Below are 13,451 nucleotides of genomic sequence, written 5' to 3'. Positions count from 1 at the left end.
TCTTCTTTCTGTAGATGGATAGTCGGGGTCACGGCCGCACACATGGTTTTAAGTGTCAACCGGAAACCAGATCACGATGCAAATGCCTCATAGACACAGCCCACTGAGTTTCTTACTGGATCTTCTCAGTGGGTCGCGATTTCGATCCGGTGGTAGATTCTGTTAAGCACTGCTCTTGCTAGGGTTAGTGTTAGCAAATTCTCTAAAATTAAAAAAAAAACACGTCATTTCGGATCCTCTCGGTCCACTAACGGTGCTTTTAGGTACCCCAAGCACCGCTCATCGTTCTCGTCGAGCCCGTCGCTTGCGATGAAGGGCTCGGCGAGTAAATTAACCCACAAACACAGCCCACTGAGTTTCTCGCCGGATCTTCTCAGTGGGTCGCGTTTCAGATCCGGTGGTAGATGCTCTTGCTAGGGTTCGTGTTAGCAACATCGTCAGGTTTGAGCCCTGTGAGCTCACCTACTAGTTAAGGTTACGCTGATATGGCCACTCTAGACCATCAGCCTAGGTAGGAGGAAAAAATAATCTATTGTATTGGATGTATTAGGTACATGTTGATTAACAAAATATTGTACCTATCTGTGTAATGAGAATTATATCGTTGCATTAATAAAGTTATACACAGTACGAGTACATACACCGGACGTTTTTTACGCGTTAGGAATTTCACTTTTATATATTATTTTCATTATACTCACCCGTAATCGCTGAGCATCGTCCAACGAAGCTGATGCGTGGTAGCTCAACACCTGAAATTCAATGAGTTTTTGGGCTATTTAATTATACTGTGACATGTCCGGACATAGAGACGGACCATCGAATTGAGCATTTCATCCATATCGTCTTCTCGCATTAAAACTGTATAATCACAAAACTTACTAATTTTACAGGAGAGTGTTTAAAAGTTTAACATGTGATACTTTTAATATTAATCATCTTTGCAACATTTATTTTTTATTTTTTACCAGTTACATTATTTGTCTTTTAAAGTAAGATCAAATTATGTGCTAATTTTTTTAATGGTAGTCAAAATATAGGTAAACTAAAAACAAAACTAAAACTAAACTAAGCTTTTTTCACAGAGAAAAATACTGGTGATACCAAATGTTTATGGATATTAATTGAATTTCGAATATTTTTGGAAATTGTACACTTTTAATGCGAAAACACGATATGCGTCATACGTAACAAAGGAGGCGATAATTTTTAGAATAAAACTTTATTTTAAATCGTTGATTTAAAAATTTCAAAATAGAAGAAAAAAAAATACAAAAAGGAAATGTACTACTATCCAGGGTCCCTCGACAAAATGATTTTCGATAGCGATTTTTCAATTTCGTCTTCAACAACACCCTTATATGATCTAGATTCATAAACATAAGGTTATACTCGTAGTAAATAGCATATGGAAGTTTAGTCTTTACTAAGTAGTATTTAAAGGTCACATTTGTTTATATTTAAGGCAAGAGCTACGGGCTACGAGTCAACTTCCTAAAGCGAGTTGCATCAAGGAGTTTCGTTTCGAAAACTACACGAATCCGTACTATACTGTATTGAATGAAACAAAAACGAACTTATGCTTCTGACATTGAAAGTTCTTATTGCATTGAACAATCCGGGGAATTATAATACTTCCATGTTTACTGGCATCAATTTCTCGAGGTGGACAGTGAAATTTACGAATAGCGTCTATAAGCTCAAGTATTCGCTTATAACAGGTGTGAGCAACCTTTTTAATCAACGGGCCAATTTTTTTTTTTATCGGGCCGCACGTAGGTTAACTCTTATTAATAATTTACGAAACTTTATTTAAAACAAAACGTAAGAATAAAAAAAAAAAAACAAAAAAAAGTAAAGATTCCATTTACAAATTTTGACGCGTTCCGTTAATCCGTTTACGTAATACGTTCTTTCAAAATATCTAACATAATTAATATACCAATAATAATAATTCTAAAAAAAAAAACAACTGAGTTACTTCTATACTTACTGTAAATTAGCACTATCGAAAAAAAAAACATTATTCTCTTCCCCTTTTCCCTATGTTTAACTCCTATAATAACTCACAAAACTTCGTCCCGTTCGAGGGAATAGTTCATCGCCTCCATGTCAAACGGTTCGATTACTTAGTGGCCTTTAGTTAAGGTACAAAATCGATACTCACGTCAAGCGTGACGCTTTGCTTCGCCATAGCCGTGATCGCCTTCTCGTACATGTGCGTATTGTGGATGCCCATTCCGCAAAAAATGGCAAAAGCTTCGACGAAGTTCTCGTCGTTCTTCGTGAACAACAAGTCATCAAACTTGTTGATCAACTGGAAAGGAAATATTGTTTACGTGCATGAACCGATCTAATATTTTCGTGGCGATTTGTTTTATTAATCTCAATCTCATTTACTTTATTATCACGATCTGTAATTAAGCGGTTAAAGACGCTATAAACATCATTGAAACGTCCGGTTTGAAGGATGGGATTGCAATTATACAGTCGAGAATTCGACCTCATGTCTCATGGTGGGTATACATAGCCAGCCATCCCCTTAATAAAAATTGTAGGCAATTTAAACGCGGCATACGCGAAAGCTTCAAAAATATTATAACATCATTCTCACGCAGGCTAAATCTATTGATGCATATGTTTGTCTCTTTTTAGTGTCGCTTTTTCGTTTCATCGAGTTTCAAAATACAACGTTGATAAAAAGTTTTCACTTCAATATTAATTAAGAAAATTAAATACAAAGCAAAAGTAGTGAAACATTCATTGAAACGAACAAACAGTCTCGTCAAAGTTTGAAATTAAATCACAGAGTTGCCAGCTTTTAATCCTATTCTGAACTAGTTTCAGTCACAGACATTGTTACGAATGTTATTCGTGTTTCTTTTTTGCACTATTCACTTGTCCTCGTTCAGTTGACGTTGTACATGCAAACGATATCCAATTACGGACCGAGCGACGAATTTCAACATAGCTTGTACTTTTTTCAAATGAATGAACGAGCTTGTCGTGTGTATTTGAATCTTTGAAAAATTAAATACTACGTCCCTGTTCAAAGGTTATATTTGTCATGTAAACTACATACTACTTATAAGTAATGTAACTTTCTTATTGGTTCTTATAAATAATATACCTTGAATGATAAATGTTACTATTAATATATAATGACAATAAAAAATATATTAAACATAAACAGAATTGTTTAAGGTTAGCTTAGAAACACGTATTCAATTAAGGCAAGACCAAAAACACACATTGTGAATTATAATCACATCTGAACGTTAACGCGCTAGTTAATTAATATAACGTACATGTTACGTAAGCTTTGTGCGTGAGCCCTGCTTTTCATTGTATGTATGTATTCAGAATTCAGCCTCCCAATTCCAGGCTCTTAATACAGTTTTAGAAAAAACTAAAAAACACTTGTGGCACTGGAGGACTGCCGCGGTAAAGCTATTGCATAGCATTTTTAATCAACTTATGCAATTATAATTAGACAATAATAATTTAATATTAAAACAATAATAAAATAAGACCACGCTATATTTAAAACATTAACAAAAGCAAAACATTAACTGTCCCCTTCACACTCATAAGCTAGACCGCGCGAGAGAGAGATGGGCAGACTTTTCATGATGCGCATGCAATGCGACGTCACGCCGTGCGCTTATTCACAAACACTACACAAGCGCAACGTGTCGTCGGGGGAACCGGGCAGGTTACGCGTGGGCTGGATAGCGGCCCGCGTGCGCCTTCTCGAGCCACGCGCCTGGCGGTGCCTCAGATGCTTCAGCACTGGGCACTGCCTCGCTAAATGCGCGAGTGCGGTTGACCGCAGCGGATTGTGCTTTCGCTGTGGTCAGCCGGGACACAAGGCGGCCGTGTGCTCGGCTGCGCCGCATTGCTTATTATGTGCGGCGGCCGGGCGCAAGGCTGACCACCGGGCCGGGGGCAAGGCCTGCCCTCCGGCCAGCAAGAATGCAGAACGAAATCGGCGCCGCCAAGCTAAGCGGCGTCAAAAGAAGCGGTTGGCCGGGGGAGCACCGGCCGGCACTTTGTCCCCCGCTGAGGCGTTCGCGCCCGATAGCGGGGGCAATGGAGTAGGGGAGGGAGCGATGGATGTGGTTCAGCCTTAATGGATCACACCTATCGCTTCCTGCAGGAAAACTTGAACCACTCCGCTGGGGCTCAGGACATGTTGCTCCAGACCATGGCGGAGTGGTCAATTGACGTGGCTGTGGTCGCCGAGCCATACTTCGTTCCCCCAGCGGATGACTGTTGGTTTGGGGACGCTGATGGCTTGGCGGCCATACATATCAGAAGAACCGCGATGGTTCCCCCCCTGGCGATGGTGACCAGGGGCCCCGGGATCGTCGCGGTACAGTTAGAAAATGTCGTCGTGGTCGGGGTGTACTTTTCTTCGAATCGGCCTACCGTCGAGTTCGAGCGGTTCCTGGACGGGCTAGAGGTGATCGCTCGTCACCTCGCTCCCCGTTCAGTGATACTGGCGGGGGACTTCAATGCGAAGTCTGTCGCTTGGGGTTCCCCATTCACGGACGCTCGTGGTAGGCTGCTGGAGGAGTGGGCGGTCGCGGTCGGTCTCTGTATCGTTAATAGGGGCTCGATCGCGACTTGCGTGCGGTGGACGGGCGAGTCTATCGTGGACTTGACGTTCGCGAGCTCGCCCGTCGCACGGCGCATCCTCGGCTGGAGAGTGGTGGTGGGGGCGGAATCGTTGTCCGATCACCGGTATATCCGGTACGATCTTTCTGCCTCTGCGCCGACGCCGGCTGCAGGTGCCCGCGGGGTTGACCCCCCGCATCCCGGTCATTCCCTAGGTGGGCACTGAAGCTCCTGAACAGGGAGCTCCTGGTGGAGGCCTCTATGGTGGCGGCGTGGGCGCCCAAGCGCCCACAACCTGTCGATGTGGAGACCGAGGCCGAATGGTTCCGGGGCGCGATGCACCGCATATGTGATGCCTCGATGCCCCGGGTCGGCTCTCGGCACTCTGGACGGCGACAGTGGCCCTGGTGGTCGCCCGAAATTGCAAGACTGCGTGCGGTCTCCATTCGGGCGAGCCGCCGGTGCACTAGACACCGCCGTCGCCGCCGCCTGCGGCGCGACGAGCCCGTCGCGTTCGCGGAGGAGGAAGCTCGGCTGCACCGCGAATATCGCGCTGCGAAGGACGCCCTGCGGCTGGCCATCAGGCGAGCCAAGGAGCAGAACATGGAGAGACTCTTGGAGGCGCTCGAAGCGGATCCGTGGGGGAGCCCATACAAATTGGTACGCGGCAAGTTGCGCCCGTGGGCCCCCTCTATGACTGAGCGTCTCCAGCCCCAGCAGCTGCGGGACATCGTTTCGGCGTTGTTCCCGCAGGAGCGGGAGGGTTTTGTCCCTCCCGCTATGGGCGGGCCGTCTGACACCGTCGACGGCCAAGCTCCTGCTGAGGTGCCCCGTATTACCGAGGCAGAGCTCCGGGTGGCCGTTGTCAAGAGGACTGCGAAAGACACGGCCCCCGGCCCGGACGGAGTCCACGGCCGGGTATTGGCCTTGGCCCTCGGTGCCCTGGGGGACCGGCTCCTTGAGCTATATAATGGCTGCTTGGAGTCGGGACGGTTTCCGTCGCTCTGGCGGACGGGTAGACTTGTGTTGTTGAGGAAGGAGGGGCGCCCGGTGGATACAGCCGCCGGGTATCGTCCTATCGTGCTGCTGGACGAGGCGGGAAAATTGCTGGAACGTATTCTGGCTGCCCACATCGTTCGGCACCTGGTCGGGGTGGGGCCTGACCTGTCGGCGGAGCAGTACGGCTTCCGGGAGGGCCGTTCGACCGTGGATGCAATTCTTCGCGTGCGGTCCCTCTCGGACGAGGCCGTTTCTCGAGGTGGGGTGGCGCTGGCGGTGTCTCTTGACATCGCCAACGCATTTAACACTCTGCCCTGGACCGTGATAGGGGGGGCACTGGAGAGGCATGGAGTGCCCCTCTACCTCCGCCGGCTGGTTGGGTCCTATTTGGGGGCCAGGTCGGTCGTATGTACCGGGTACGGTGGGACCCTTCATCGTTTTCCGTTCGTGCGTGGTGTTCCACAGGGGTCGGTTCTCGGCCCCCTCTTGTGGAATATCGGGTACGACTGGGTGCTGAGGGGCGCCCTCCTCCCGGGCCTCCGCGTTATTTGTTACGCGGACGACACGTTGGTCGTGGCCCGGGGGGATGATTATAGGGAGTCTGCCCGTCTCGCCACAGCGGGAGTGGCCCTCGTCGTCGGAAGGATAAGGAGGCTGGGTCTCGACGTGGCGCTCAATAAATCCGAGGCTCTGTGGTTCCACGGGCCGCGGGGGGCGCCACCCGTTGACACCCACATCGTGGTTGGAGGCGTCCGGATAGGGGTCGGGGTGCAGTTGAAGTACCTCGGCCTCGTGTTGGACAGCCGGTGGGCTTTTCGTGCTCACTTTGCGGAGCTGGTCCCCCGATTGATGGGGACGGCCGGTTCTTTGAGCCGGCTGCTCCCGAATGTTGGGGGACCGGATCAGGTTGTGCGCCGCCTCTACGCGGGGGTGGTGCGATCGATGGCCCTGTACGGTGCACCTGTGTGGGCTGAGCCGCGTAACCGGGCCACTATGGCTCGGTTCCTGCGCCGGCCGCAGCGCACCGTTGCCATCAGGGTCATTCGCGGATATCGCACCGTCTCCTTCGAAGCGGCGTGTGTTTTGGCGGGGACGCCGCCATGGGAGCTGGAGGCGGAGTCGCTCGCTGCCGACTATCGGTGGCGCAGCGAGCTTCGAGCTCGGGGCGTGGCGCGTCTCCCCGAAAGTGAGCTGCGGGCGCGGAAGGCCCATTCTCGGCGGTCCGTGCTCGAGTCGTGGTCGAGGCGATTGGCCAACCCCACGTGGGGGCTACGGACCGTCGAGGCGGTTTACCCGGTCTTTGATGACTGGGTGAATCGTGGCGAAGGACGTCTCACCTTTCGTCTGGTGCAGGTGCTGACCGGGCACGGATGCTTCGGGAAGTACCTGCGCCGGATAGGGGCTGAGCCGACGACGAGGTGTCACCATTGTGGACACGACCTGGACACGGCGGAGCATACGCTCGCTGTCTGCCCCGCTTGGGAGGTGCAGCGCCGTGTCCTGGTCGCAAAGATAGGACCTGACTTGTCGCTGCCTGGCGTCGTGGCGTCGATGCTTGGCAGCGATGAGTCATGGAAGGCTATGCTCGACTTCTGCGAGTGCACCATCTCGCAGAAGGAGGCGGCGGGGCGAGTGAGGGAAAGCTCTCCTCACTACGCAGAAACCCGCCGCCGCCGAGCAGGGGGTCGGGACCGGGGTCGTATCCGTGACCTGGCCCCCTAAGAGCTAGGGGTCCCACCCGTTTTGTGCGGGGAGGGACCCAGACGTGGGGTGGCGTGCTCTGCACGCTCACCCGCAATAGGAAGCCGGGTGATGGTAGACCGCGTTCCCCCGACCGCTCTGGGGGAAGGTGTAACGCGGCGCCATCAAAGCGGGCTCTCGGCCCGCTGAACGAGGGAACCGGTGGTCGTGTCGCTGGCGGCCACCGGTCCGGCGTCCGTGGGACGGTGGGATGGATGTAATGTGCTCTGCGTCAACCCTGTCCCGCCGTTTCAATAACCCCGACTGGGCTCCGGCCCGGTCCGAGGTAGGGCGCCGGTTGTGAGCGGCAGGAGTTTTTAGTGAGGTTCAACTCCCACATACCCCACCTGCCGCGCGGGTGGGGATCCGGCGATTTTGTACTGTGGAAAAAAAAAAAAAAAAAAAAAAGCGCAACGTGTGAATGTGTTGAACGCGAGATACATGGTAGGCGGAGTGGGGATGTTAGGTTTTATTTTTGTTACGGAATTTCTTGATTCGGTCGCCGCGCTCAAAGCCCTCAAAGCTAGGCAATAGCTTAACAAACAATGACAGGCTTAAGAAAATTACATAAAAAAAACTATGAAAATTAATAGTAATCGATTTTCTTTTCAAAAATCGTTTTTTAAATCGATGAAAGATTAAAATCACCTTACTATATATAAAATATGTTAGCGTATTGCTGATGGTTTTGAATGTAATGTCGTTACACTTTCAGCTAAATCAAAATATGAGCGTCTCGCTTTCAATCTCCTCTAATTAAGAATTTCCTCTGTTTTATGAGTGCCGGTAACAGATACGAGACGAGAACAAGTACATATACAGTATTCCAACGAGTTCATATACATAGTATTCCAGATGTATTTATCACAAGATTGCTGACTCGAATTGTTGACTAGGAATCAAATCTCTTCCATCTTAGCTTAGACTAGATAATTAGTCACTAAACACATGATTATTAAATGTTATTTATACTACAATTTTAAGTAAAACTTTTCACGTGTTATCTGTGTAATTGGAGTTAATGAGAGAATTATTATGTGTAATGAAGACCTTAAAAAACAAACTTTTTTTTTGAAGTACCCTTCTTAATAGATCATTAAAATATAATGATTATTACAACAAAGCTATTAAATGTTAACCGATATTATTATATAAAGTTGCTCTAATTTAATCTCTTACTTTTTTAATTCAGTACAAGACAGAGAAATGAATTGATCTAAAAATGTTATTGTGTATTTATTATTCTTATTCGTTTCTCAATTCATATTTTGATTTCAGCTAAATTTTACAAAATGAAAACGTTATGATAGTCCGGCCGCGTACGACCGCATTGCGCTTCGGTACTGTAACATAAATGTGTGCAAATATGTTTTGAATTTTTTATTAATACCATCTGCCTCTCGAAGCGGCACGTCCGTAACATAATTTGTTTATTTTAATATTTGAACAACCGGGCCAGATTAACTGCAGCGAAATTGTCGCTTGTCGAATTCTATTGGTTGCAAATTGTGTTACAAAATGTAATGTTATCGCAAGGATTTTAGAAATCTTGTTTATAAAGATAAATTTAAATTGTGAATAGATAGAAAAATACATTTACCGCACGCGCTAAAGAATATTGAACAAATCAAAATTTGTTCATCACTACATAGTATCTAAACAAAGTCGCTTTCTCTGTCCCTATATCCCTATGTATGCTTAAATCTTTAAAACTACGCAACGGATTTTGATGCGGTTTTTTTAATAGATAGAGTGATTGAAGAGGAAGGTTTATATGTATAATAACTTCCATTAAATAGTGGAAAAATCAATAATAAACTACAATTTTCGAAGGGAAGCGAGGGCGAATCGCTAGTATTTAAAAAAGTGAAGGTCGTCACGCGCCTTTTACGACAGTCCTAAATCATCTACTCACAAGAGAGTCAACAGAATCGGCGTTCGAAAATTTTATTTATAAAAAAGAAAAATTTCTTAGCGAAAGCTAAAGATTTCACGCTCACCTGAATAACGCCGATTATCCTCCCCTCTGAATTCTTAATGGCCATGCAGAGGATCGTATTGTGCTTGAAGCCGGTTCCTTCATCGACGGCGGGATCAAAACGGGCATCCAAATAAGCATCCGCGATGTTCACAGTCTGTCAATTATATATAAATTTAAATATTAAGATGTCATCTCTTCTTTTAATGTGATAGACGAGAATACGATTTGGGGTTAAATACAATTTTATTTTACGATTGACTTAACTTAATCTTTTAACTTACGTTGAAGATTCATTACACCTGCACATTATTTGAAACTTAATAAGCGTTTAATAATATAACACGTATTTGTTAACTTAAGTAGAAAAAACTGAATGAGCTAGTAGAACAAAAAAGATTAAAATAATCGCTAACAGTTCATTGATACCATACAGGTATGATGATATTGACTAGTGTTGGTATATACTACCAGCACAGTACTGCCAATAATAATGTAGTACTAGAGAAGACAAATATAATGAGCTCAAAATTAATGAGTTGACTATGCATGGATGAATTCCGTTTTCCACCATTAAGGTTCATCACAAAACAAAATCGATGGATTTCGATTTGTTTGTAATTTTCATCACAACTTACAAACATTTGCCATGTTCCATAATAATATAATACAACAATCAGAATTAGATGAAAATTGAATTGATAGATTACGTACAAGTTAATAGGGAGCACTTGTATTATGTCATTCGTAAACTCAATAATAAGTATAGAGATACAATTAAAAGTAATTTTACGGTAAAACCTCGCTTTTCTTATTATTATCATTATATTATTTCTGAAGTTTCACAAAACCGTTGCCTTCATCGTAACAAGGTCTCTATTAACTTGACTAACATGTAATAACAGAACATGAAGATAACATAATTTAATAGACAGTACCTAAAAAACGCGAAAAATAGTTTTTTTATAATATACATATATTATTCTTTTTATTGCTTAGATGGGTCGACGAGCTCACAGCCCACCTGGTGTTAAGCGGTTACTGGAGCCCATAGACATCTACAACGTAAATGCGCCACCCACCTTGAGATACAAGTTCTAAGGTCTCAAGTACACGGTTGCCCCACCCTTCAAACCGAAACGCATTACTGCTTCACGGTAGAAATAAGCAGGGTGGCGGTACCACCAGCTGTTGCAAAGTACGACTGCGCGCGGCCCTTTGTTGTGTGAGTGACCAATCTGTATACGCGTCAATGTAGACTCTGGCCGTTTTCTAATTACAGCACAAGAGCGCATTATGCGGCATAATGCTCAACTAAGCTTCAGCATTAACCATTACTTAATGGTAATTTTCCAATTACAGAGCATAATGCGACTCAGTGACGCACAATGCCGAATTATGCTGAAGCTTAGTTGAGCACTATGCCGCATAATGCGCTCTTGTGCTGTAATTGGAAAACGATCTATATGTACCTAGTGTACCGCTCCGTCGACTACACACACTAACGTTAATGTGTATTTACGATTACAACTACAAATAAAGGCCACGCGCGCTCGTACTTTGCAACAACTATAGTTGATAACATTCGGCGTTTGGGAAAGTTTTAACACGTGTCATGATCGATCTCATTAAGTGCGCTCGGAGTATAAATGGATAAAGGAATCGTTTCCTGTATTGGAAAAGTTTTCGTTTCCGTCGAACATTTCTATAACTTTAACTTGTACCATGACAGTTTGAAGGATTCTCGAGTCGAGTTTCTTGGCTTTTAACAGAAATAATTCGCTTCATGTTTCGACATTTACTGATGCAGCATTTCCTTAGTCCATCACCTATATCGTAGATATTACTGGTTGTAGGACCTCTTGTGATTCCGCACGGGTAGGTACCACCACCATGCCTATTTCCGCCGTGAAGCAGTAATGCGTTTCGGTTTGAAGGGCGGGGTAGCCGTTGTAACCATACTTGAGACCTTAGAACTTATATCTCAAGGTGGGTGGCGCATTTACGTTGTAGATGTCTATGGGCTCAGGTAGACTATTTTACTTGTTATTCAGGGCTTTGTATATATATACATAGGCTGTGATAAAACTAATCTTGTAACAAAAATAAATACGAACAGAAGTTGCGACTCGGGGATTTTCAAGTACTGGTGTTTTATTTAATATTTAATGTGCACGTGTGTGTGTGTTTTAAAATTTTTTTTTTTCAAAATTTGCTGAACTTATGCTTTGGGCGAGAAGTAAAGAAATTTGATTGTTCATCAGCCGCCAAAATGTCTTGTTTATTTTCAATACACAGAACGTGCTTTCGATGATGTTTATCACAACGAACCCTTTATTATTACTGAATATAATCACTATGTTAATGTCGACTTTGAGAAGACGAACACACACAATACATAAACATAAACAACATAAAAGCATAACAAAAGAAACTTAACACTTACAAAATATTATTCTAAGCAGTTGTTTTCCATTTATTTATTTATTTACGTTACATGGTGGTTAATTGGTGGTAGGACCTCTTGTGAGTCCGCGTGGGTAGGTATCACCACCGTGCCTATTTCTGCGGTGAAGCAGTAATGCGTTTCGGTTTGAAGGTTAGGGCAGCCGTTGTAACTATACTTAAGACCTTAGAACTTATATCTCAAGATGGGTGGCGCATTTACGTTGTAGATGTCTATGGGCTCCAGTAACCACTTAACACCAGGTAGGCTGTGAGCTCGTCCACCCATCTAAGTAATAAAAAAAAAACCAAAAAGTCAGTGTTGCGAGTTTCAATATCTGTTTTTTTTTTCAAGATAATGTTATCGACTTACTTCTCCCGTAGTAGCCACGTAGCCCGTAATACCTATATTAATAGGAAATCGGCTCTCGTAGGGTGAAGTTCGCGGAGAACCGGGATCGGAATCGTCGCCAGCTTCGAGATCGAAGACTCGAGAGAAACTACCTTTCGATGCTTCATGGACTAGAAGTACCTGAAGAAAACATAAAAAAATCATTTAAATAAAATTAAGCAAGATCGTTTAAAAAAAAAATCAAATCATTTAAAAAAGTTTTATAATATGTATATTAAAATGTATTATTTTATTCAGATTAAAATAAAGTTTAGCCTAGTAAAACTATAGCACAAACTGAGTTGGTCTATAAAGAGAAACAATATTTAAAGCTATTGCTTCACCAGTTTTTATGTTTTTTTAGTTTATTTATTTATTTAATTTAAAAAAGTACTGCCACATCACAAACATTTAACATTGAAAATAAAACTATTTCATTTATGGCCTGATGCATGTGACAATAATGGCGTACATAACATTGGCAATTCATCGGCCCGTAGATGGAATACAATTATAAAAATAAAAAGGATACCTAATGAAAACATACTTTGAAATTCAAATTTAACAAGTAAAAACAAGAGAAGAAATGTCAATATAATATCAAGCAACAACAGTCAGTTATTTTATATTTCAATATTCAAAAAATGATTTAATATTTCTAATGTTCCTTCTTCTAATGTTAAAATATTCAAATTACCATTTGTGTCATCTTTATAACATATTAACCACTTTTAAGATTTATGTCATGAATCGTATAGAGGTTACATGTATTTAAAAAAACCGACGACTCTTTAGTTTTGTTGTTCAGCGCCCATACCAGCGGCTACTTAAGACATTCCTTACGGATCCATCAGATCCAATAACCTTTGCATTAGACGTCTTCAGCTCTAACACTAGGAGCAGGCTTAGGGACCCCGGTAACCGTACTCGTCGAACTCGACAAAGAGTTCGCCGTGCAACCTAACCCATGAATCAGCTCGCTGAATTTCTCGCCGGATCTTCTCAGCGGGTCGCGATTCCGATCCGGTAGTAGATTCATTCGCGAAGGAGCTGCTCTTGAGCTGTTAGGTCTCCTTCGGAGGCGCTCGGGTAGCTGTTAGCAAAACCCACCCCTCCTGGCTGAGCCTTTGCTCGCCCACCTGCCCTGGTGAAACTGGAAAGGCCTCCGGGCCACCAGTAATCCTTCAATCATAAAAAAAAAAAAAACATGAGACCGTAAGCTTTAATTGCATTAGAAAAACGGCTACGCAACATACAAAGTCGCGATCGCATCGTAAA

At 44.3% G+C, this 13,451-nt stretch overlaps 1 protein-coding gene and 1 long non-coding RNA gene across 8 annotated transcripts in view; one reads left to right on the top strand and one right to left on the bottom strand.

The window, feature by feature from the left end:
- Pde11 (Phosphodiesterase 11) overlaps positions 1 to 13,451 on the bottom strand; it is a 287,160-nt gene that overhangs the window by 8,176 nt on the left and 265,533 nt on the right. For all 7 annotated transcript variants that reach the window (XM_089739681.1, XM_089739689.1, XM_028184225.2 and 4 more), the window contains 4 exons: positions 12,156 to 12,314; positions 9,360 to 9,494; positions 2,168 to 2,317; positions 702 to 752 (listed from right to left, as the gene is read on the bottom strand). In XM_089739681.1, the coding sequence (XP_089595807.1) occupies positions 702 to 752; positions 2,168 to 2,317; positions 9,360 to 9,494; positions 12,156 to 12,314 (495 nt within the window). The remainder of the gene's footprint in view (positions 1 to 701; positions 753 to 2,167; positions 2,318 to 9,359; positions 9,495 to 12,155; positions 12,315 to 13,451) is intronic.
- Positions 1 to 13,451, top strand: part of LOC149503272 (uncharacterized) — a 394,089-nt gene that overhangs the window by 143,488 nt on the left and 237,150 nt on the right. The gene's annotated exons all lie outside the window — the stretch shown is intronic.

The sequence above is a fragment of the Bombyx mandarina genome, chromosome 03, assembly GCF_030267445.1.
Source record: "Bombyx mandarina strain Sakado chromosome 03, ASM3026744v2".
Taxonomy (NCBI): Eukaryota; Metazoa; Arthropoda; class Insecta; order Lepidoptera; family Bombycidae; genus Bombyx; species Bombyx mandarina.
The sequence above is the reverse complement of the archived record's forward strand: the minus strand, read 5'-3'. Positions and strand labels throughout refer to the sequence as shown.